This window comes from Plectrocnemia conspersa, unplaced genomic scaffold (assembly GCF_051122295.1).
Source record: "Plectrocnemia conspersa isolate PC_06_02 unplaced genomic scaffold, ASM5112229v1 ptg000012l, whole genome shotgun sequence".
NCBI classification, from domain to species: domain Eukaryota; kingdom Metazoa; phylum Arthropoda; class Insecta; order Trichoptera; family Polycentropodidae; genus Plectrocnemia; species Plectrocnemia conspersa.
In genome coordinates, this window is record NW_028277176.1 from 1,029,068 (window position 1) to 1,054,243 (window position 25,176).

At 31.5% G+C, this 25,176-nt stretch overlaps 1 protein-coding gene across 5 annotated transcripts in view; it reads left to right on the plus strand.

Moving 5' to 3' along the window:
• LOC148227885 (acetylcholine receptor subunit alpha-like) overlaps positions 1-25,174 on the plus strand; it is a 299,478-nt gene extending 274,304 nt beyond the window's left edge. For all 5 annotated transcript variants that reach the window (XM_088200522.1, XM_088200523.1, XM_088200526.1 and 2 more), the window contains 4 exons: positions 15,117-15,263; positions 23,298-23,453; positions 23,610-23,865; positions 24,439-25,174. In XM_088200522.1, the coding sequence (XP_088056648.1) occupies positions 15,117-15,263; positions 23,298-23,453; positions 23,610-23,865; positions 24,439-24,630 (751 nt within the window). In that variant the 3' untranslated portion in view covers positions 24,631-25,174. The remainder of the gene's footprint in view (positions 1-15,116; positions 15,264-23,297; positions 23,454-23,609; positions 23,866-24,438) is intronic.
• The last annotated feature ends 2 nt before the right edge of the window (positions 25,175-25,176 follow it).

Sequence of the window (25,176 nt, forward strand, 5' to 3'; positions counted from 1 at the left end):
ACTATAATCTGATTTTTTCACAAAACTTATGTAATATTATACTTAATAAAATCCTTGTAATTCATTTAAGAGTGAAAAATATATTATGAAAAATACTGATTCAATTTATTAACAGTTTACCCTTTTAATTTATATATTTATTTATCTGTATTTTACATTAAATTTATTAGTTACAAATCATCAGATAAGACAATATCAATCATATTTTTAAACGATTTAAAATAAAAATTAGGTGTGTCTATAGAATTTAAACTTGTATTTATTATTTATTATCAATTAGTAGTTATTTTCTATTTACTCATAACTAATATAGTATAAACTTTCCATAGTATAAATAAGTCCATATATTAAAAAAATACAATATCACCTACCAATAGTTAATTAAATGTAAGTGTTGTTTGCCATTTCTTACTTTTTAATTTATATTTACTATCATACATTTCTTCAAATAGTAATATAACTGAGTAGCGTATAAAGGTGAAGTAAAACTTAAAATCTAACTTAATTAATAAAGTGTAAGTCTACTGCTGAAATATTATATGTAGATATTATCCATAGCCGCTGCAATAACATATCTAACATCAACAAACCAATTCTAGCAAATACAAACATTTATTCATATTAAATGTTGATTATTTATATTATATTTAAAATGTGCATATAAGTACCTCCCACAAATCAAAATAATATTTATAACTTATATAATCGTCTGTCATCACTTAACAATGTATTGTACTCGTCGAACCATATGTGTAGGAATCGATTGTTTTTCTTGAATATTGTTTTTTTTTTTAAATACTGACAATATTTAATCATTTTTCGGATAAAAAGCTTTTCAACTCGAAAACTCATTATTTTTGAGATGCACCAAGATCATCTTATCATTGATGCTATTCAATTCAACATCGCCACCCGGCAATGACACCTAATTTATATGTGTAATAAATTGCTAAATATAAGTATATTTTAAAAGACACGTTGATGTGATATTGTATTGTCTCTCTTTTATTATAATTAATTTTAAATATCTACGTGTACTACTTACAAACGTTTTTGGTTCACCCTTTCCCACGCGATTGGCACCCCTGCTCTCCATTGTCTATTGTCGCACGCGCGTTATTTATGAGGCGATTTAAATGGCGAATTAGTGTGGCGACCGGAAACTCCTCACTTCCGGCTTAGCCACCTATATGGCGCAATAATTCACCGATTTATCCGGATGCGGCTCTGCAATAATCTCATTTCCGTTTTTATATTTCATCTATAACTGCAAATGTATCGGCCCATGCTTTTTTGAAATAATAAATACGTATGATTTTTTAGGGTAAAATAAGATACGTAAAAATTGTATTTTTTAATTATTTACACAATTTTTTTTAAATAATCTGAAGAGGTTTAAATAAAAAATACAGTGAAGTAATTAATCTATGAAAACTTTGTACAAAATGGTACTTTTAATTAGCAAGGCGCGACGGCCATAAACCAATGGTTTTATACCGTGCGCATATTTGTCAGTAAAAGCCAAACCTAACCTAAATGCTATAATATCACGAAGTGGGGTATAAAACCAGTGGTTTTTGAGCGTTGCGCTCCGCTAATTAACAAGTGTCTAACAATGTTTCAGTGAATATCAAAAATGAATATCTTATTTATAATTTATTAATTATAAATATTTGGTTGCAACATTCAACCTAATTTACGTTACAATGTAAACACAATCAACAACCAAGTAGTGAGACACTAATCTGAAATCAAAGTCTTTAAATGGGTGACATCTATTCTTTAATTATATTGCACTACCTACAATAGCTCGATTTCATTTTAATGATTTATCCGTAAGATTAGAGAAATATTTAAAAACCTAATCCATAATAATTTATCAAAATTATTATAGTCTAATAATCAGCAACCCTGATCTCACAGACACGATAGTAATCCTTTCGCTTAGACTAAATGGAAAGCATCGTTCAAGAACAAAATGAGTTCATAACTCTTTAAAATCTAAAAATATTTGTATTTTACCATTTTTTTATTTTAATTTTAAATTTTAAACAACATCGATACTTTGCGTACAGTTAATGGTGGATATATATTTATTGTTAGTGAATGCATAACACTACGAATCTAAATATTCATTGCTCCTTGGGTTTTAAATTTCGATTAAGGTGTCCAAGGTAATTTATAGTTGTTTCGGTTTTGCTTCGAGGAAATTTATAGCGTTGTACCCTTCTCCGTTTAAAGGTTGTCACTCAAGTAGCGCTAGATTCGGCAAACTTTGATGAAGGTGAGTCAATCCAAGACGTTATAATCGCAGAATCTCTAATATAGTTTCTACGGTTATTATAGATAAGCAGTTGTGTCAAGTTTCAAAGTGTGGTAAATAATTTAGACATCTTTCCCGGGGACTCGATCCTTGGGGACTGCTGATTAAATAAAAACTGTTCAAAAATCTCATTCTGATGTGCATAATTTATGTGATCCTCTCGAGATAATGTTGCAAGTGAAAATTTTTATTAGATGAAAATTTCGGGCAGATTTTCTCTCCGCGCGAATTCTCTAATATTTTTTTTATTGCTACTTATTATGCGTGTTAACATATTATATGAGAACCATATAAGGAATAGCTTAGTATTCCGGAATTAATGTATTCGAGCTAAGCTAAAATTATAATATGAATATCATGGTTTAACAATACTTTTACCCACATTCTATAATCGATACGTAATAGCAGTTTTCTTCTAATCATATATAGTTCTGTGGGGGTTTCGACCACATGCACAGTTTGCTATAATTTAGATGTCATTCTAACGATAATTTCAAATAATTGAAAAGAAAAATCACACACACTATTTCACATAACCACCTGACGGCACATTCATCCCGAGATGTTAATGACCCATAAAAACTAACCTTTGCTTGGAAAAGAAGCGCGCTAGACAATATAATTCATATCATCAACTGATGAATAAGAGTTCGTATATATTAGTATTTCAAGGTATTACATACAACAATACCAATGTTACGGACAATTCATATATCAAATACATACATAATATATATATATATATATATATATATATATATATATATATATATATATATATATATATATATATATATATATATATATATATATATATATATATATATATATATATATATATATATATATATATATATATATATATATATATATATATATATATATATATACCATATACTTTGCTTGCTTGCTCAGATAATTTAACTCGGGTATTCTCGAGTTATTTAAGCAATCGTAGACAGTTTGTAACCTATGGTGGACGATTGTCAAAAGAATATTTTACCCCTTCGGGGGTTCCTCAAGGATGCAATCTGGGACCTCTGCTTTTTGTGTTATTTATTAATGACATAAATACAGCAATTAAAAACTCAATTTTTCTTCTGTACGCAGAAGATTTAAAATTATATAAATGCATTCGATCTGTTGTGGACTCCTTCTCTCTACAAAGTGATTTAGACTCTCTGTGGAGTTTAACCGGCTTCCATTAACCGTCTGCCTGTTAGTGTCGGAAAGTGCCATACTGTGTCGTATTCTCGATCCCGTTCGCCATCAGCTTATTTCTACCATCTCGGTGGTAGCATTTTGACTAGAGAAACTTCCATTAAAGATCTGGGAATCACTTTCGAGAGCAAATGGAGGTTCTCTCTACACATACACGATGTCTGTGATAAATATTCCAAGATGCTCGGCACTGTTATAAGGAGTGCCTTTCACTTTGACGATCCGTCAGTTATTCGTATCCTCTATGACACCTTAGTTCGTAGCATTCTTGAATCGGGATCTATAATTTGGAATCCCCGAATAGCCAAATATTCCCTTTTAGTGGAAAAAATTCAAAAAAGGTATTTAAGATACCTTTACAAAAGGACATTTGGTTATTATCCAAACTTATATCCCAGCGTCTTTCTTTTAGGAGCGTTGGGATATGATTCGCTGAGTTCTGGCAGAAAGCTGTATGTCGCCAAGCATTTTTTCAAATTACTAAAAGGTGCTGTCGACAATCCAGCTATTTTCGAGGAATTCCAGTTTTGGGTTCCGGAACATTTTCGAGAATCACGATCGAGACCTCTTTTGATGGCTGTTAGGGCTAGAACATCCGCACTTGCCGACTCGCCTAAAGCTGTGGCCATCCGGCTCCTTAATACGCTGGCATTACATATCGACTTATTTAATGTTAGCTATCAGGATCTGATCCAGTTTGTTTCATTTAATTTTGATATTTTATATTTTTTTTTATGTTCAAGTATTGTTATATTTATGTATATTTACGTTTTTTATGTTTTATAAATTTAAAATTTGTTTTCGACCACGTGGCGCATTGGTGTAACCTGTTAGGCCACGATGGTCTTAATTTAATCTAAAAAATAAAATAATAAAAATAATACCAGTGCCGGTCGGTGAAATACTTTCCCTCTCGATCGCTCGCGTGTTAGTAACTAGAGTGAAAGAGATGGGGAAGCATGCAGTGCATGCCTTCCCATACCTTAAGTAGGTGCAAATAGCCATATCTTTAAAATTATATAAGCTATTGACAAACGTTGTAAGAGATAGATATAATACACCTGATGGAAATTTTGGCATACAACGGATAATTATAATATTTCACATTTTAAAAATCGCACATATTATGTTACATAATAACTTATACGGTTTTTATCAATTTGACTATCTACTTATAATTTAACGTAGAGAATAATTTTATTTTTTGAAGTAGTAGATAACCGATGATGTGTATTAAAAAGATTAACGTTTTAAGTAATGATATCATATCAGTTGAATTTGATTTTCAATACAACTTGCAGAATACATTTACGTAATAATTAGTCATTTAAATGGTAAAGATAAGCAATCATTATATATGTATTATGTAAGTGTTGTCTATCACAGTATAATATAAATTATATATTCTTCGAAACTTTTACTAAATTATACATTCTCCTACCTTTTTTTCAATTATTCTTTAAGTGTCAATCAATTTTTTTATATTTGATTCATAAAAATATGGTTTTTTTTATCGATTTTTGTAAATTATATGTTTCCACTTAAAAACAGTTACAGATAGATAATAATCATTTGTGTAAATTTACCCTTTTTTCATTTATAAGGGAATGTCTTTTTATGATCTGAGTCGCTTTTAAACGAATTAGCTAAGCACAATATGTGTCTGTCGTAATTGTCTGCTTATAATTTAATATCTTATAATGAATTCCTTTATATTTAAACAAATGCATAACATTATCTGATTGGGGTATAATCCTGCTATCGGGTTTGGACTTAGGGGATGATTGCCGCTTAATCACTATTTTTTATATCGCATGTTAAAGTAAAGAATCCACTTTTCATCTTCAGTAAAATTCGACTCAATTTTTTTTTCTCAGACAATTTATGAGAAATCCATATTCTGCAAATTAACACCTTTCCAAAATTATTAAATGTCTGTGAACTGATGTAGGCGACACGTTGATCTTTTGTGTTAGTTTCTGTATCGTTATCTGTTTTTATGTCAGCCCTAATATACTCACTAACAACTCGAAAATTTGCGCCACTACGTAGATATTCAATGTCAAAATTCCCGAAACAAAATTGTTAGAACCACATTTTAAACTTTCCAAATGTAATGGCATTACAGATGTTTTTAACTGCTATTGTCGCATTATACCCGAGTTCAAAATCATTAATTCTAATTTAATCAAAACAAAAACTATCATTGATACAACCACTGTTAACAAACACCGAATGAATAGGAAAATTATCGTTAATTTACAAAAAGTTATACATTTTTGCAAATGTTAAACAAAAATACGCAGACTTATGGGACAACCTGATGTATAAAATTAAATACTAAAAACTTTCAACTTACCTCAATGACTTTTTAATAGAATGACATAATCCATAAACTCCCGTCTCTTACAATTCTATACTATTTTAATTTGATTTAATGTTTGTTCTAAATTATATAAAATTGAATAAATAATTGATTTTTAATATATATTAAATAGCATCAGCATCTCATAAATATATTTTACTTGGTCGTTGAATCAAAATATTGAAGATCTCAGAATCCTCAGCTACTGTACATATAATACATAGTCAGAAATTATATTATATACTGTCACGTTAAACTTTAAAAGGGTGGCGATTTCTAGCCGAGTAAGAAATAAGCTTGAGCTTTCGCTCCGACGTGAAAAGTCTTTATAAAACTTTATGTGACTGCTTCGCGACAAGATTGTATCGCTGAAAATTTTAAAACGAGACAGCTGACTAATAATATAATGCGCTTTCAACTTTGTGTATGCATTTTCTCACGTTGTAGCAAATAATCTTATCTTTTATATAATTGCTCTAAGCCTTAACTTAAAATGAAACATTCTTCATTCGATCCTCTACTCTGTAAATCGTATCGCTTTGTATGAACGGTGTATAATAAATAATACACGTAAACAAAGGAAATATATTTAATTATAATTTTAAACAATAATAAAAATAAATATTGAATTTGCTTCATTGCTTTCCGAGGCACCGATAATGCATTCTGTTGTTTCGACCAATGAAAAATAAGCATTCAAATATAAAACAAGATGGCTGACAGTAACGTGGCAACAGTTTTAAATAATTATTATATTTGATAACAAAATTTTGCTACGCGACAATAATTTTCGTTAATTCGTCATTTGACTGAATATAAATAATCGGATTGCAAATTAACTAAGTGTGTTATAACTATACAAATTTTATATATACATAATGTTTTGAGGATTAGAAGAATACATTGATTAAACTAGATAAACAATCATAAAACAATCTTCGTAATGAAATCTTCAAATTTTGTATTCCCGGCGACCGGCTCCGAAGCCGAAAAGTGAGTTTTTTCTTTTATATAATATTACATAAACATTATCATCGCTTCGTCGAACGTTAAAAACGTAAACGTTTTAAATGTGAACATGTAATATACATATGTGTAGTTTCTTGGATTTTATCTAATAGACGACATTTTACAATGATTATAAATATGTGATTGCATACCTGGAATAATTGATAACCAAAATATCTAAGAGTGGCTTATTTTTAATTCTGATGTGGCAAAATATGTACGTATACATCATGGTTTTTAATCAATTTTTGTTCTGTGCCATCATTCCTCTTTAGAAATAACCATATTCAAAATATTCAGTTACATCAAACTTATGTAGTATGTTCTTTATAAAAAGATAATACTTGCTGAGAGTGACTTCAACATGAGAAGATTAACTCATTGTTTATATATACCAATTCTACGCTGTAGCCATATAGGTCATCAAATTGTTTCATCATTGCTTCTGAAAAATAATTTTAAAAAATGAGACATTCATCAAGAGTTCAACATTGAACATATTATTACTAATAATATGATCCATAAATTAAATTTAAACGACAACCGAAGAACAAAATTGATGGAAGCTACCGTAGAGTAATTTAATTGTTTGCCATACGTAAATGTTATTAGATCTCTCATTGGTTCTGAAAATTAACTGTGAACGATACATAGTAGATAAAATGTAACTTTTTGTTTACACTAATATGAGATTTTTCATTATTACTAGCATTGTAATATGTTTAATTTACTTTGGCATGTATATCTTTAATTGCCAAATCACTGGTGTTTTTCTTTTAATAATAGATCCTAGAAAGTCAATAGTAATTTTGTTAAAATAACCGTGATATATTATTCATATAAGCAAACACTTTCTGGCACACTCATAATTTAAACTTTTGTTTATATTGTTTATAATTCTAAGTACTACACCATTTTGAATCATCTTCAAATAACACTTTGTAAGAAAAATGCCGTCATTATAACATATTTCACTGTTTATTTAATCGCACTAAGCTGTATCCCGGCGCGCGCTTGACGGAGCAAATCTGACGGAGGGAATCCCGGGTATTGGCGCGCTTGAAAATGAACGACGCAATTGATTTTATCGATTTAATTGTAAAACATATCAAAATATGTATAAAAATCATCAAATTCTAAAAAAAAAAATTTTTATATGTTTAGTTTTTTTTTATATTACGGGATTTAAAATATAATATAAATAATGTGTATATGTATAAGCTTTTCTATACAGAAAAAAGATTTACTTAAATTTTGGCGAACGTTGGCAATTTAAGGTTATAGTTTTTAGAGAATTTTTAAAAAGGAGCTAAGTTTCAAAATAAGTACTATTCATTACTAACCAACTACTAAACACATAATGTTCTAAAAATCCCTTTGAAAGGAAACTATGCAAAATTGTATAACACTAATTTTTTTTTAATTATAAAGTTTTAGAATAAAATAAGTATTTATTTAACTGTAGACCTACTTTCAAATGATACAAAATGTTACGTTTTAATATTATTTTTTATGTTGAAAACATTTTGGTATTTTTTGTTTTAATAATATTAAGTTAAGTTGCAAACCTATTTTAAAAATTAATACAGTGAAATCTCTTTGTATCGAATACCGAAATAACGAAAATCTTAGTATAATGAATTTTCAATTTGTCTCCGAAAAACGATTTCTGATCTCAGTATAACGAAATATTTCTAACCGAATTTAAAAATAACTTTTCAACTTGCCACATTATTTCTTCGAATACAGTTCGTCCTTGACTTGGCGTGTGCTAGATGTGTTCAAATGCAACATTACAGGTGTTTCGCTGACCCTCAAACTTTTTTTATAAAACATTTTTTTCGCAAATTTTATTGTGTTTCATACAGTATTCTTAAAAATTGACATAAAACGATCTGTCAACGTTATAAGAGGTTATTTTGAAGCTGTAGTAATATGGTAATTAAAAATAAAATAAAAGTATATCATCTTCCTTACATTCAATATATCGAATTTTCAGTATACCGAAATTTATTCATTGCTTCCGTGAGCTTCGCTATACTGAGATTTCACTGTAAAATGTTTAATTTATTATTATCTAGCTAAGATTTAAACCTATGCATATATGATGTACAATATTTAAATTTATCATTCAAATCAAATTCTGGAAATATTTAGTCAAGTTGTAAACCTATTTTCAAATGAATAGAAAATGTTATGTAGTTTTTTATAGATTGAACCATTTTGACTATCGTTGAAAATCCTAAATAATAATGTCTAATTTTAAAATATATTTAAAAAAATCAGAATGAAGCAAAAATAATATTTAAAACCCAAAAAGTTGAGGGTCCGGTATTCGCACACTCACTATCGTGAGGAACCGAAGCTAATTTAATGTCCTTTATTACTGATATACGAATATATAATAATGCAAATTCTCTTGAAAAATTTTAACGCTTCCAACCCAATGCCAATGCCAATTAAATATTAAATAAGAATAAACAACTATTGAAGGAGAGTTCTAAAATGTATTTTAATTAATATCTAAAACCTCGAAATTTGTCTTAAATGAGCGTCTCGATTTATGAGATTATATTATCTGGCAAAATCTGACCATTTAATTGACATGTTACTTTGAGAATTAGCACGTCTACCAAAAGGCCTTCATGCAACATATTTGTATCATTTATAGCCCAATATTTCATAATGTGAAATAGCTCATACTGGTTTATTAGTAGCCACAAAAAAATTGCTATCTACTACTAAGATGCTTCTCGGCAAGTTAAAACCAAATTCTTAACATAGGCAAAATAAGAGATAATACTTTCTTTCTATATTTCGGCTGCGATGCTTCAGTCATGGTCACGAATAATCTGTAATTTCTTGTGATAACTATACAACTAACAGTAACACAGACATATTTGTATGTGTACTTAATATATATCAAATTATTTTAAAATAATTTAATAATTTTTTTTAATAAGATGTCCTTTATTGATATTTTCACACATAATATTTTTTTAAACAACCCTTTTCGATCATTACTATCAAATATTCCTACAAGGGCGTAAACTTAATCCTTATTTGATTAAGGTCACATCCTCGAGATCAAAACTCTAAGACTCTGTCAATTTATCCCGCATAAATAAATTTCTCCCGCACACAGCTATGAAACTATCCGATCCAGCAATCGAAAAGTTTGTCTATCGAAAATCCCAAGCCCTAGACAAGTTTGTTATGTGGGTTGGGTAAGGGGCTTTATCCCCGATTGTGGTTTTTACTCCAGATTGTGTTCGAAAGTTCGAAAAAATTAAGGTTGCCATTCGTTTAATTTCTATTCTCTCCAGCTTATATTTTTCCTTAATTTTTTTTACTATTTTATTATAGCACTAACAATGCTTGTCACGTAATAAAAATATATATTTGTGTAATAGAAATCTCTCAGTTGCGCCGATTGATGATACAGTACCATTGGTGTTTTTGTGGCGCAGGATTTCTCCCTGACTAATCAGATTAAGGATTTTGTAGGAATTAATTGGATATCGAAAGCGCTTGACCGGTTGCTTTGGGTCAAAAGAGTTTCAAGAGGATGGTAATTATCAAAGCTTTGAAAAAGCTGGATAAACCTGCAATGAAAAAAGATTCTCAAACGGATTATATACCTGATACCCATTCCTCAAATTGCATGGTTATTCGAACGAAAATAAACGCCCTTTTCACAATCTCTTGCCTACGAGTGTTTATAACTGATTTTTTAATTTTTAAGTGAGTTCCTAAAATATAATTAAATTGATTTTTGAATAAGATCTGATCGAGGTACGTAATTAGAGATTTGGAATCCTAGGAAACAAGATTCTTACCTGAATAAATATAAAGAATTTCTTTGATTCGAAATTTGTATTCATCAGCCTTGGAATGATTGAATTGTCTGTTATTTTTTCTTTATTTATATCTATAAATAGACCTAGTGTTATATTATAATTGATCTTAACAGATTTAATTTTCTTAGTTTTTCTCAATTTTATGGATGTGTATCATAATGAATAAATAAAATAAATCGATCTAGGTTTTGCAATTCTGGTGTCCTTTTACTTACTTAGCGATTTTTTATTGTGTTACTTTTGTATACAATTCTTTTTTATGTAAAAAAAATAGTCATTTCGTGCAAAGTTATATAATTATACGCAAAATTATCTTATACGTGTCTGCGTCCGAAGTCGTCGGTAAAGTGGATTCTACTCTGGATTTTGGACATCAAGCTGGATCAGGGTTGACGTGAAGAGTGAAGCGGCTGCTTTCCCAATCTCGTCTGCTGATGCTTGAAAGCTCCTCTCGGTTTACGTGTATCCAATTTAGGGAATGCAAGTGTATTGTCGGAAACAAGTCTCAGACAATAGTTGTTAATTTGGGCACTGTATATCATTTTATTTTAAACACACGCCCAGCCTAAGAGCGATGTAGTTTTGATTCACTTTCATCGAGTCACGACCAATAACGACAATCTAGAAGTGTAATAAGATTTTGTTTGTTTTTACGAGACTTTTATGACCATTGCGATAAACTTAAATAAGCTGCAACCTATCTTTAAACAGGTTTAAATATTTTGAATAAGTGTGAGATCTCCACTACCAACTATTTTGGATCCTAAAGTGTTTTTATTTATTACATTATAAAAATACCTGCAGAAAGTCTTGAATGACTATTGTGATGCTTTTATTTAATTTCGTCTATTGTCACCTACGGTCCGCATTGACCGGCATAAAAAATGATAAATAAATTTGTGGCGTTGTTTTTATGCTAAGCACCTAAATGCAGATCAATAAACTTTTCGGACGGTTCGTTTCTAAATATATGTTTAAGTTGTTTATGATTATACCTTATCAATTAGTTGTTAAGGTTGTATTTGCCAAGATCAGTCAGATAGATGTTATTTACCTTTCTGCTTTTTAAACTTTTGTAGTGTCTGTCTATGGCAAAAGTTCTTTATTGTCTCCAAACTTTCACTTCGCAAGTAAAGTCCTTTGACGTTAGTTTTAGCGTGGGAATTTAAGGCGATTCTTAAGCACTTGTTTTGAAAATTATCCATCGAAATTGTTTTTGGCAATTTTGATGCTCTCGTCTCCCCAAATCTTATCAAAACCAGATTTTTACTCGAGCCTGGTGATGTCCAAAGTAAAAAATCCATGTCGGTCAACTCATTCGATTTTGTAAATGTAGGGTTGACTTTCGGGATCACCCTCAGGTGCCATAAAGCCAGGCCGAATAATATTTCAGTTCCTGTAGTCGCCCGGGGGCCAAATGAAATTTGGCACCGGCGAAGTGACGCCGACGCCCCCGATGTTTACGGCGCCCCCTTATCTCTTACATCGTTAACCCGCGCCTGCGCCCCCACCCGAAAACGGGGCCCTCACGTCCGACGAGATAACCGAATGTATTAAGACGTTCATGGCTCAAGACTGAGACGTTAATCTCGCTAATTAGTAGTCTCGGTTGTCGTTGCTTTGCCGCTTTTTATAGCTTGTCTTGTGTGCTTAGGCCTAAATTAAATTTTCTTTTTACGGCCGAAAATGATTAAGTTATCTTTTTTTATAAGATAAGTGTATTCAATTACCATTTTTATTTTTTAGCTGGACACTGTTTATTAAACCTGAGTTTTTATATATTATAATATACAGTAAATATAATTCGCAAGTGCTTTTATTACTGACTAAATGCAATAATCGCATTGATTTAATTATTTTTTTATTAGTATTAATAAATTTTCTATCGTACCCTGACAGGCGTGAGCCCAATGTGTTATAACGGTCAAATCTGTACTAACTGAGTAAATCAATCCGACGTAATGAATACCAGCAAGTAAATATTAAATCGATAATCAAATGTAAATTATTATATGCTATACAATTAATAATCAGTTACATTAAAATAACATTTTAAAATAAGTCGCATAGTTAATTAATTTAAATTTAAATTTAAAAAAATTGGTCTAATTCTTTAATTCAATTTATGATAAAGTTACCGTACCATCCAAATTATTAAAATTTATGTTTTATACAATATTAAAAATTCTGTCCGGTAAAAGCCGCAAAATATGCTTTTTATTGTTTTACTACATCATAAAATATGTTTGACCTCTCTACTTTTTTCTATAATGTCTACATAGACTTTATAAAAAATATATAGTAGATTTATTAAAAAATATATAAGCTAGATTTCGAATAAATATAACTATTACTCATGAACCACAATCAATTCTGTATGTACATAAATATTAAATATAAAATTGATATCATGAAATTTTTGGACACAATAACTGCCGTAGTTTTATCTAATCAGTGTGACTCTTATTCTAAAAATATAACTTAAATCTTGATTAAGTTCAATAGCCAACCTTATCTAGGAACGTCATTTAATGGGGCAACTGGGGGCATTTGCCTCCCCTTGAATTTGCCAGAAAAATCCATGTCATTTGATCAAATACCGAGAATCTTACTGAAATAGAAAAATATATATAATAACGTCCCTGATTCTAAAATGGAAATTATCGAATTATCTCTTCAAGAAAATCTAAAAAACAGCCTCGAATCTATCCCAAAAATATTTTTGTAAATATGTCATTTTAGTGAAATCATATCGAAATATATTTTCATCCATAGATATATTTTTTACAATAAATATAATTTATCTGGCAAATGCTAATTAAATTATATGATTTCAACATTTTCATGTTAAAATGAATGTGTATTTTTCAGTACAGTTATATATTTCACTAGTGAAGTCCTAATACATATTAACCAGTAAATATATATTTCTAGTGTCGAAAATATAATTTAGGCGCTAGTTAAATTATATAGTGCTATAAATGTTATATAAAACTTAATTTGACAGTTGCGAAACGTCCATTTTCTGTTTAAATCCAAACCAAACCTAATGAAAGTTTTAAAACTAATTATATTTTTAGAACTTTCATCAGGTCAAGTTCAAAATATTTCTCTAATGAGAAAATAAGCTGAAGAAGAAGTACGTATTGCTAGAAGTAATATGTTTAAAAAATATGGTAGCCCTTCTAACTAATATTACTATGGATTTCTGATATGAGAGTGTAACGAGCGTTTTCACTGCGACGGCGACGGTACGATTTTATTGATTTTGACATGGATTTTTGACTTCTGAGAAGTGATAATTGTTTTTTGCGCTCTCCTATTGAAAAAAAAATATTTATATGTTCCTCGTTACGTTTGTAGCGTTATTAAAAAAGTCATAGAATGAACGCCAAATTACTGAGTATTTCCACTGCGACGGCGACGGCATGGTTTTATTGCTTTTGACGTGAATTTTTGAATTCTGAGATGGGATAATTGTTTATTGCACTCTCTTATAGGACAAAATTCGGTTTATATGTTCTTTATTACATCTGTTATACTATTATAAAAGGCATAAAATGAACGTCAGATTACCGAGCGTTCCCACTGCGATGACGACGGTATTATTTTATTGCTTTTGACGTGGATTTTAATTAAAAAAATTATATATACAATATATATAATTAAATTTAAATATATATATTGTTTTTAGATATATAATCTATCTAGTATTTTAGATATACAATATATCTAGTCACTATGCCATTAAATGCGATGCAGCAATATAAACTGGTAAATAATAATATATGCATAAAAATATATTAATGCCATCGTCGTTAGATAGCAGATGATTCAATTCCAATGACGTAATAATTTTTATCTTCCGATAAAACCCTTTTCTGACCAAAATCCAGTTTTCCATTAAATCTAATATTAATATTGTAGAAGGCTGTGTGTATGATTTTATTACATAGTAAATTGCCTAGCATTTTGAAAATGTGACACCACTTAAAGAAAAATAATCTAAAGCACTGATACAAATTTTATAAGATCTTAATATTAATCATTAATAGAACTATCTATATATAGTGCAACGATCCATAAAGTATAAAAATGTCGCTCAGCTCTATTATATGCGATACATAATCCGCCATCAGAAATATAAACACTAAACGTCGAAATATGTATAAAATAGACACAGAGCCCTTAGAGCAGATTCTCTAAGGACCTTATAAGATGATAACCATACACAACATAATACTAAATATTTGAAAAATAACACACAACACCACACAAATCATAAAAATACTAGTATATATTCGTATGCCTTCGTATTAACATTGTATCAATTTTTCAGTATCTGCGTGACTGTGGTCGTCTTGAACGTGCACTTCAGATCTCCTCAGACCCACAGAATGGCCCCATGGGTCAAGAGGGTCTTCATCCACATTCTGCCCAGGCTGCTGTTCATGAAGCGGCCGCAGTACAAGTTTGACACGACCAGGTACAAAATAAACATTTTATATTGTTTTTTTTCAGGAATATAATATTATAATATATATATATATATATATATATATATATATATATATATATATATATATATATATATATATATATATATATATATATATATATATAAATTGTATATATTCTGATTTTTACTATAATATTTTTTTGTTTGATTAGAAAAATATATTATTCAAATAATAATGTGAAGTAATTGTCCGCTAGGGCTTTAATTAAATATTCTAGTAATTGACGAAAATACATTATTTGTTTTTGTTATAAATGCTGATGAAATGACAATTATGCGGATGAGCTTTTCTCTTCCCAACAGTGACGACTTAAGAAATAAAAGTATAACCTGTAAGGACCAACCATACAGTTTAAGAAAAATTGGCGCAAATACGCATCGACTGTTAGAGAGCACTTGTAGTGGGTTAAAAGCGCAATAAACCAAAATGCTATCAGACTATATAACTCGCCAAAAAGTGATTTTTTTTCTTGACGTGATCATTGACAACTGCCGTTCGTTCCCTTTTAAACAAACAACAAAAGTGTAACAAAAAAAATTCTACCTTCACTAATCTTTTACCATATCGAAGAGCGGTTGGAGAGAACAGGGATGCTTTATTCATTTAATATGTGCATAAAACAAACGCATTTTTCAGGCTGTTATTTCAGTTCTTTCGCCTCCAGCCTTCGATGCACACAACTATAAAACAACTGACCAATCGAAAAACTCACATTAATGGGTTTCCGCTTTGTGCGTGTATTCTGAAAGTTTGCAAGTCTATAATATATAGCAAGCCCACATACGATGATAGTGTCTGCAAGGCTTCCACGGGAAGTTCAATCCTATCTAATATTGCCTAATTTATTTGTTTACTGCTCTCTTGCTACGAACCACTCGGGTTATTAAACATTTGTCGCTGATAATCCGAACGCGATTGTTTCCTTCCGAAACGAGGTTCAAAATCGTAATCTAGTTTTCATAATATATGTATATACATATACTATGAAAACATTGATATTATTTTCTATTTGAGTTTCATTCTCTATGTATTTCGCCAAAATTCTCTTAGCATCATCAGGAGATTTTTTTATTTTTACATACACTTTTTTTTTAAGTACATGTAAAAATACAATTTATATAATCAAAATAAATCAGTACATAATTTTTTAACCTTATTTTAAATAATATGACAGAATACAAATATCAATGTTAAAATTATTTAGTGTACAGGCGACCCTCGACTTTCGCACATAATTGGTTCCTGAAAATGTGTGCGAATGTTGAATGTACGAAAGTCGAGGGAAGTAAAAAAAATGAAATTGTGTGTATTTTAAAATAATTATTTATCAAGTATATATAAGATATTTAAGAGGCGTTTAAGAGACACGTTTAAGTGGGGTTTACGGGTGTTTCCTTTGAAAAGTTATCAAGAGTTAACTGTTTTCCACTATTCTTTTTCTTTTCTTCATATAGTATTTTATAACATGCTATGTTTTTATTGATCGCCCAACGCACTTGAGATATGCGTTCTCCATTGAGATCACAATCTTCCATAATATTTAAAAAATTGTAAAGGTGCGTGAAGGCTTCATTCATATTTTTCATTGTTAAAGAGTTTTCCAAAATAAACCTTCCTCATCTACATTAAATATTTGGCTAGAAGAATATTCTACATCTTTAATAATTTTGGATAATTAGGAAATAAATTCTTTTTCAGCGTCTTTATCTGCATCAGCCGATTCTCTAGTAAATTTAATATTATGAAAAGAATACCTCATTTTAAAATTGTAAAACCAACCGTTACTTGCTTGAAAAACCGTGTTAAAATATTTTTTTAATCTATCCTTCCAATCTTTGTGCAAACTAAGAGCTTTTGCTTGAATAATTGAAATACTCAGAGGGACATCTTTTTGATGTTGGTCATCGATCTACTATGACAAAGATTTTTCCATTTCATCCATGTTTTTTTTGCCGTGTTTTTTTGGAAACATATCTTTAAAGATTGTGGAAATATATCTTTATTTTCCACAATTTTGAACGTATTCTTTAATTATCTTTTTATTTTTCAAAATTGAACATATCGTAGGCCTGTTTGTAGCATACGAACGTCCGATTGAAGCAAAAGATTCATCAGAACGTTTTTTCAAAAAAAATGTTTTTTTTTAAATGTGCGAAATAGCGAATTGTGTAAAAGTCGAACGCTCGAAAGTCGAGGGCTGCCTGTGTACTGTATATGATAGCGCTATACACGTGAGAATATAGACTCACATACTCACACGCACCCTACGCATTTTTCTCGTATGTATGGGACATAAAAAAATTAAATTTTACTAAAATGAATATCTCAAAACACTTTTGTAGAATGTGGATAAACGTAATATTGGCTATAAAAGCTCTTTATTGATAGACATAGTGTGCAATAATTTTTGATGTAATACAAAAAATTTATAATATTGAAAAGGCTTGTTATTCAGCATACTTTGAGTTCTGCTGATCATATGATGTGCATAGCGTGGAATGGGTTAATCCCCTTACTTTTTATCTTACTTTTTATATTTTATTATTTAATCTCCGCTATTTTAATACAACAACTTAACTGAAATTTTTACGTGGTCCATTTTTTTTAATATATAAAATTAAATTATAGGATCCCAATTTTTTCCCCAAATGCTATTTCAGAGGAAGCGAAATATATTCGTAGCGAGCAGATTAATATTTACAAGTGTGTCAAACATGTGTCAAATTTTCGTATATGGACTCGATTAAATAAAGTGCCGTTTACTTAAACCAATAAACGGTTCTAAGACGATGACAGTTTGAGAAGCTCTCGCGTGTATCTAACAGCGGTTAATGTACGGAAGTTCGACGCCGCAAACCTTGGCTCTCCATATGATGGAAATTCGTGATTTATGTACATTTCTCGTGCGCTAATGAACTATTAGTTCGCAGAAGCTCGCCGAGGGCACTTCGGCTGAACTTTTTGTTGTCCCATATGCGATTAGCGAAATGTGAATGTCATCAACAAAAGTCGTTATACCAACCCTTGACGAGGCGAAGCGGCCGATTACGGTCGGTGTTTTTGATTTCGGTTATGGTGTTTGCGATTATGCGATAATTTCATATGCTCGTTGAAAATCAAGGTCTAGTATCTGGCAACACTTGCCACGTTATTAAAGGCAGTTTCGGTTAATTGCGTTGTGGTGTTATGTCTCTACTTAAAACGTTTAAAAATACGCATTGACTTCAATGATAATCTCAAACTAAACATTATTAATATTTTTGTTTTGATTGTTGATATTTTATTTAGTTGTCATGGTTGTCAATTGATAAATAAATAATAAGTATTTGTGATCCACACAAAATGATACGCACTGTCTCACTCAGTGAATTTTTATTGTTTGTTGTTATTAAGAAGCAACAACAATGGTTTCGCTTATAAAGTGCCGCCCGATAGTCACGCTTATGCTTCGTCAGCGTGGATGTACAACATATTACTAATAATTTGTGAAAAAAACTATATATATTAAATAGAATTAATCACACCAATCAGCATTTAAACCCAAAAACTTATTTATAAAATACCTTCTATCAAAATTCTGACGCACTTCTGTTTTTTTAGATGTAACAAAACAAATGATATATGTTTGTAGCGTCAGTCTTCCGCCCATTAACTACCGTTACCACACGCGAAAGCTTCTCAAATGTTCATCATCTTGCCGTAACGTATCATTGGAAATCCAGTTCGCTATTGTTTGGTCGAATCGATTGACAGAGGGCTTTGATACATACAGGAAGCTCGAGTGCATTCGGGTGTGATGTGCATCTATAAATCACTTGGACCGAATTTATCTGCCTGGACACATCTCATTTCAAAACTGAAACGGAGTCTACGAAGCGGATGTGATGAGCTTTAAACGTCACAGAAGCAAACGCTTCCACGCGTTACCGGATATGTCTTTTATATGTGATATTCGCTGGTAAACCAAGTTGGCACACTTCCATACGAAATTCAGTGGCGGCGAGTTGTAAGTATCATAGAAAACATAATTGCTAACAGGCAATAATAAGAGTTTTATGTAGAACAGTGACAATGGACAGCAATGGATTTACGCAGATTTAGTGTTAGAGCAGCAGGAAATTGATACTGATTTTTTAAAGAAAATCTTTTTCTGTGATAAGGCACATTTCTACCTTTCTGGGTATGCTAATAATCAAAATTGCCGCATGAAGCGATAAAAATCTTTATGTGATTCACACGAAAGAGCATTGCATGTCTAAATAGTGACTTTTGTGTGCGCATTGTGGTCAGGTGGCATCATTGGATATTACTTTTTTTTTAAAACGATGAAGGTCGGACTGTAACAGTCAGAAATTAACAACCGCTGACATCCCTTGTAGATATAAAAATGCTTAACTCAATTTTGCGATTTTTACGTTCAGGTGGCATTTGCGGCAATAACTAGTTACAAGCTGTTATTTAGTAAGCGCTAACTTAATATTTTGAAGATTACTATTAACAAACATTAAACATTTTTTTAAATATGTTCACTAACTTTTTACTACTCCTCGTAAATATATGATCCGCGTGGAATAGCCGTTGTAGCGTTATCAGACGGCTGCCGAAGATGCAGCGCTGCCAGCTCGACGGTGACGCTAATTTATCGACGCTACGTTAGCGCCGAAGCTAGCGTCGGTCTTCTTAGAGTTAGGATAGAACGCCTGCGGGAACCATTCAATTAGACCCCGCCACCGCTGAGGAGGGCCGTCGTGAATTTTTAATTCGCCAACTGCTTGCTGCAATGGCGGGCGAAAGGGCCGTAACGCGAAACGGAAATTTGAAATGGCCGCCCATTTTCTTTATGTGCGCGCCCGCACTTAAATTATTAAGCGGGCGTTATCTAACCCGGCTAAATGAGCTAAGAAATGGAAGAGGGTTCAACATTGTATAACACAATAAAAAAATATTTGTATATAATAAATAAAATCTAGTAACTAAACAAAAATCTTTAATAAATTATTTAATCACAGTACAAAAAATATAATGTACTATACATCAAAGACGTAAAGACAGGTAAATTTCCAAATGCCTAAATATCTCGTTATGTCAGTTGACATGTACTTGCCTGAGGGTCTTTGAATGTGTTTCTGTATAACGATATTTGTGAACATATTTTTTGAGTGTGCGCCAGTAGAATTTTCATTCTTGTAAATTTAATTTTACACATTTTTTTGTGTACATACATACATATGTATAGATATAAATAGGTGTACTATTTGTATAAATATAATCATAAATGCAGTAGCTTCTCAAAAAGAACTCTTACAATTAGTTAGTTGTTTCATAAGGAGCTACTTGTCTTAAAATGCTTAAGCTTTAATTTAAAAAAAAACTACATTTATTTATGAAATATTCAATGGTTTACTACCTCTCGTTTGAATTCATCTTATATCCATGGAAAATCCTCTTGAAAGTGAAGTGTGCGTTGTGCATTATATCCTCTCATACAATGTACTTTGCGAGTGATACGTGCCGACACACTAGCGATTCTGTTTTTTATATTATATTGCTAATACATATGTACACAGTAAGTGTACTTACTGTGTATAAAGTTAAATTTAAATAAAAATTGCATAATTACGAATGAGGTGGAATGCGTGAGCGGTGGGAGTGTATGCGGATGGTCGTTTGGAAATTGTCTAGATTTTTATTTATTGAATAATTTACTTTTAAGTATGAACTGGAATCGAATGGGCGAGTGGGCTTATGTTATATTTTCCCTAATGGTATTTTATGAGGTTCTCTACTGTTCTCAACGGTTCTCTACTGTGAGTGCTTGACGTGATGGTTTTCTCTTAAGATCGTGTCATTGCTAAAAAGAAAGCACGCCTTTCATAAATTATGGAAGAGATCTAGACATTCGTTTATTTGTTTGTTTGAATATGTATGAACGCATTTAATGAAAAAAAACGATGCTCTTAAGAGCGCGCGTTAAGTGTTTGACAATTTCCTGTCATCGCAATGTTGCAAAAGTTGCCAAAAACAAATAATTACTGATACTCAGTCGAAAGTGATTAACTTCGACGATAAAACATTAAACGGTTCACAAAATATTGCTGACGGTTTTGCGCAATATTTTCGTTCTGTTTTTGAGGAATATTTTTTCGCCATCTGCTCAGTCGCTTCATTCTTCTTGTTCTTGCTCTTATCTTACAATCAAATAAATTGAGCACTCAAAACGGCTTTAATAAATTGTAGATAGGGTGTTTTTTTGATTTGATTCCTGATTTAATTCTGAAGGGTTGCGAAGTCAGTCTCGCTGCTCCTCTAAAACGTATTTTTAATCTAATAAGATCATCATTCATTTTCTGATTTATGGAAATGCACAAAAGTCACCCCTATTCATAAAAAGGGTGATAAATTATGTATATAGAACTATAGACCAGTCACAGTGTTGAAATAATTATCCAAAGATATGTCTTTAATCATTTTCGGCCAGTTTTGCTAGACCAACAGCATGGGTTTTCACTATCACTAACTTTCTGTCTTTCACCAAAACGGTGACAAAATCTCTTGATGCGGAAATTCAAGTAGACGTCGTATATACAGATTTTGAGAAAGCCATTGACAAGGTTTGAGATGGGTTATTATTGAAAAAATTGTCGAACCTTGGTTGCTTGGATTATTGAGCGATCGCCGAAAGACTATTTCACCCCTTCGGGAGTTCTTCAAGGGTCCAACTTGGGCCCTCTCCTTTTTATGTTATTTATTAATGACATAAATACGGCAGTTACAAATTCAAGTTTTCTTCTGTACGTGGATGACTTAAAATTGTATACATGCATTTGATCTGTTGATGAGCTTCTGAAAGTGCCATACTGTGTCATTTTCTCGATTCCGTTCGCCATCAGTTTATTCTTACGGTTTTGGTGGGAACATTATGACTAGAAAAACTTCCACTAAAGATCGCGGAATCACTTTTGAAAGCAAATGGAGGTTCTCTCTACACATACACGGCGTCTGTGCTAAATCTTTCAAGAAGCTCGGCTTTGTTATGAGGAACGCCTTTCGCTTTGACGATCTGTCAGTTATTCGCTTCTAAATTATAGTCGAGATCTAAAATTTAGAATCTTCGAATAACCAAACATTACTTTTTAGTAGAAAAGATTAAAAAAATGTTTTTATATTTTTTTTTTTTTTTTGTGTATTGAAATAATACAATTATTGTTTTCGACCATCGTGACGCATTGGGGTAACCTGTTAGGTCACGATGGTCTTAATTTAATTTAAATAAATAAAATAAATAATATATTAAAAACAAACACAACCTAGGATAATATGGAAAAACTCAGTATTTTCTTATGGCGTTATTATATTGATTAAAAATTAAATATATGGACAAAACTTTAAAGTAAATTTATAGATGTTTGTCATTTATTTTGTAAAAATATCACACAATACTTTGTCTACAATGATCTTTTTCTAACAATGGACAGTAGAATCCTAATTCTATAACGTTTCGAGCAGCTGTTTACTTTTTTCAAATGCACAGATTAAAATCAAAATTTAAAATAAAGGCTTTTCTATCTTCTTAGGATTTATATATAAGGTTAACAAAAATATTGATACCTGAATTTAATATAATTGTGTTTTTAACGTTTGAACAATATTATTTTGTAATAAAAAAATTAAGTCAATTTTGTCGTAGTTATATTTCATTTCGCGTAAAGACCTTTTATTTTCTTAATCGTTTTTTTTTCATTAAATACGTTCATACATCTTCAAACATAATAAGAGTTTATCGCTCACAACACAGTCTTTCATGAGCTTTCAATTTAGCACAATACCCCTAACGTCTGATTGAACGGCGTCTCGTCAAGATAAATATAATATAGTATATAAGTTCGTCTGGTACTTCGCTACGGTCTGGTAATTTTCTTCGCTATGAGATTAGCTAATCTCCGCCACCCGCACAATTGTTTTGTATATCTCATCGTGACATCTTTGCGCTTTCATTTCAGATATTCTTCCGGTCGAGTGATGCTGAGGTCGGTCAGAGGGAACGACGTTCAGCCCAGCTTCTATCCGTACCAATGTGCCGCAACAGACGACGACGACATCTTCAGCCCGAGGATGCCGAGCAGATCGCCTTCTAAAGACGATCTTACGCAGTTCAGGTAAAGTACCATACATGGGAATAAGCACGCAAATAAAAAAGCGCACACTTACAAACACTCAGCAAGTTACAGTGACTGATAAAGATCGTTATTGCAGCTGCGAGAACTCGTCCGCCATAACTGTTGTTTAAGTTTTCTGTCTGATTTTTTTTTCAGCAATCTGGGCGACGGAGGTCCGTTCGGGGGTAGCTGTCAAATACACGGACCACCTCCGACCGTCGGACCCCCCGAGTGTGACCAAGGGGGCGAAGTCGACGGCGAATGTGACCCTGAGTGTGACGGTGGAACTTCGAGTCCAGTCCTGCGTCCCCCCGCGTTCCCCCACACACATTGCCCTCCCGTTGTTCATAGGACATGTTTCTGCGTCAGATTCATTGCCGAGCATACCAAAATGCTGGAAGACTCTACTAAGGTGAGCTGTTTATATTTTATTTTCAAAGCATCGATTAAATAGCTCCCTGGCATTGTTCATTTTTGTACAATCGCTTTCAAAGATTTATTGAATTATTTATTTACAGCTGTTAATTTTGCGAAAAATAATATAATTTTTTTTCCGAATCAAATTAAGTAAAAATATTTTTAAAAAAACGCAAAAAATTATGGAGCAACCTGATATAGCAATATACATATGTAAATCATGTGTCATTATCGGGCGGCGGTGCTGAATGCAGAAGAGTCCAGGTTAATCAAAAAGTTTTATAAGACAAATAGTATTTGTAAAAGTGAACTTTCTTTGAAAAGCGGATGTTGCTACTTCACGCATATAAATAAGAGTAACTATTTGTGGAGCGAAACAATGCTTACAGTTTCAACGAGTGCAATACATTGTTCAATGGTGACAAACAGTTATAAAAGTTTTGCCCACAATAATGAATAATGTCTGTAAGTATGGCTCTAGTATGTTTTAATATGTTATTTAGGCAAGTATGTATATTTTCAACGAAAATAAAAATATAAATTCTAACATTGTTTAAATATTTTTCAGGTTAAAGAAGACTGGAAATACGTAGCCATGGTGCTAGATCGACTATTCCTGTGGATATTCACATTGGCCGTGCTGGCCGGCACTGCCGGTATCATCCTACAAGCTCCAACCCTCTACGACGACCGTGTGCCTATTGACAAAAAGTTTTCAGAATTTGCTACCACCACGGTGGTGAGGTGTCCACCGCAATAGCGATCGATAACTATAAGCGAAAACTCTGCAAGAAAGTGCCATAGGAAAAAGTTGAAACATATAACTCCAATTGAGTGCGTCAAATTTGCAACTATAGTCGAAGTACTACTACTAGTACTACACATTTGTCGTACACTTCATACGAGTAGTTTCATGGCGTCGAGTTAACTTAATCTTAGTAGGTAATATACAAGGTTTTACACCACACCAATGTTAAAAGGCTGATCAAGATGCAAAATAAATGTGGTATTTGATACGTTTTAAATGTCATATTACTTATCTGCGAGCTTTAACATGTGTTGAAAATTATTAATATTAATTTAATCTAGGCAGGCAATAGTCAATTGGGAAAACCTTTTTCGTTGTGCATTTGATTAGTTAATTAGATGCGTCGTTTAAATATATTATCATGGCACTGAATTTTATCGGAAGCAAGCGAAACAGTTTGACGGATGGTGCATAAGAACAGATGAGAGTGTTCATTACACCAGCATATATGATTATGATTTATCACAATATTCTAATAGTCAAAACAAACAATAAATA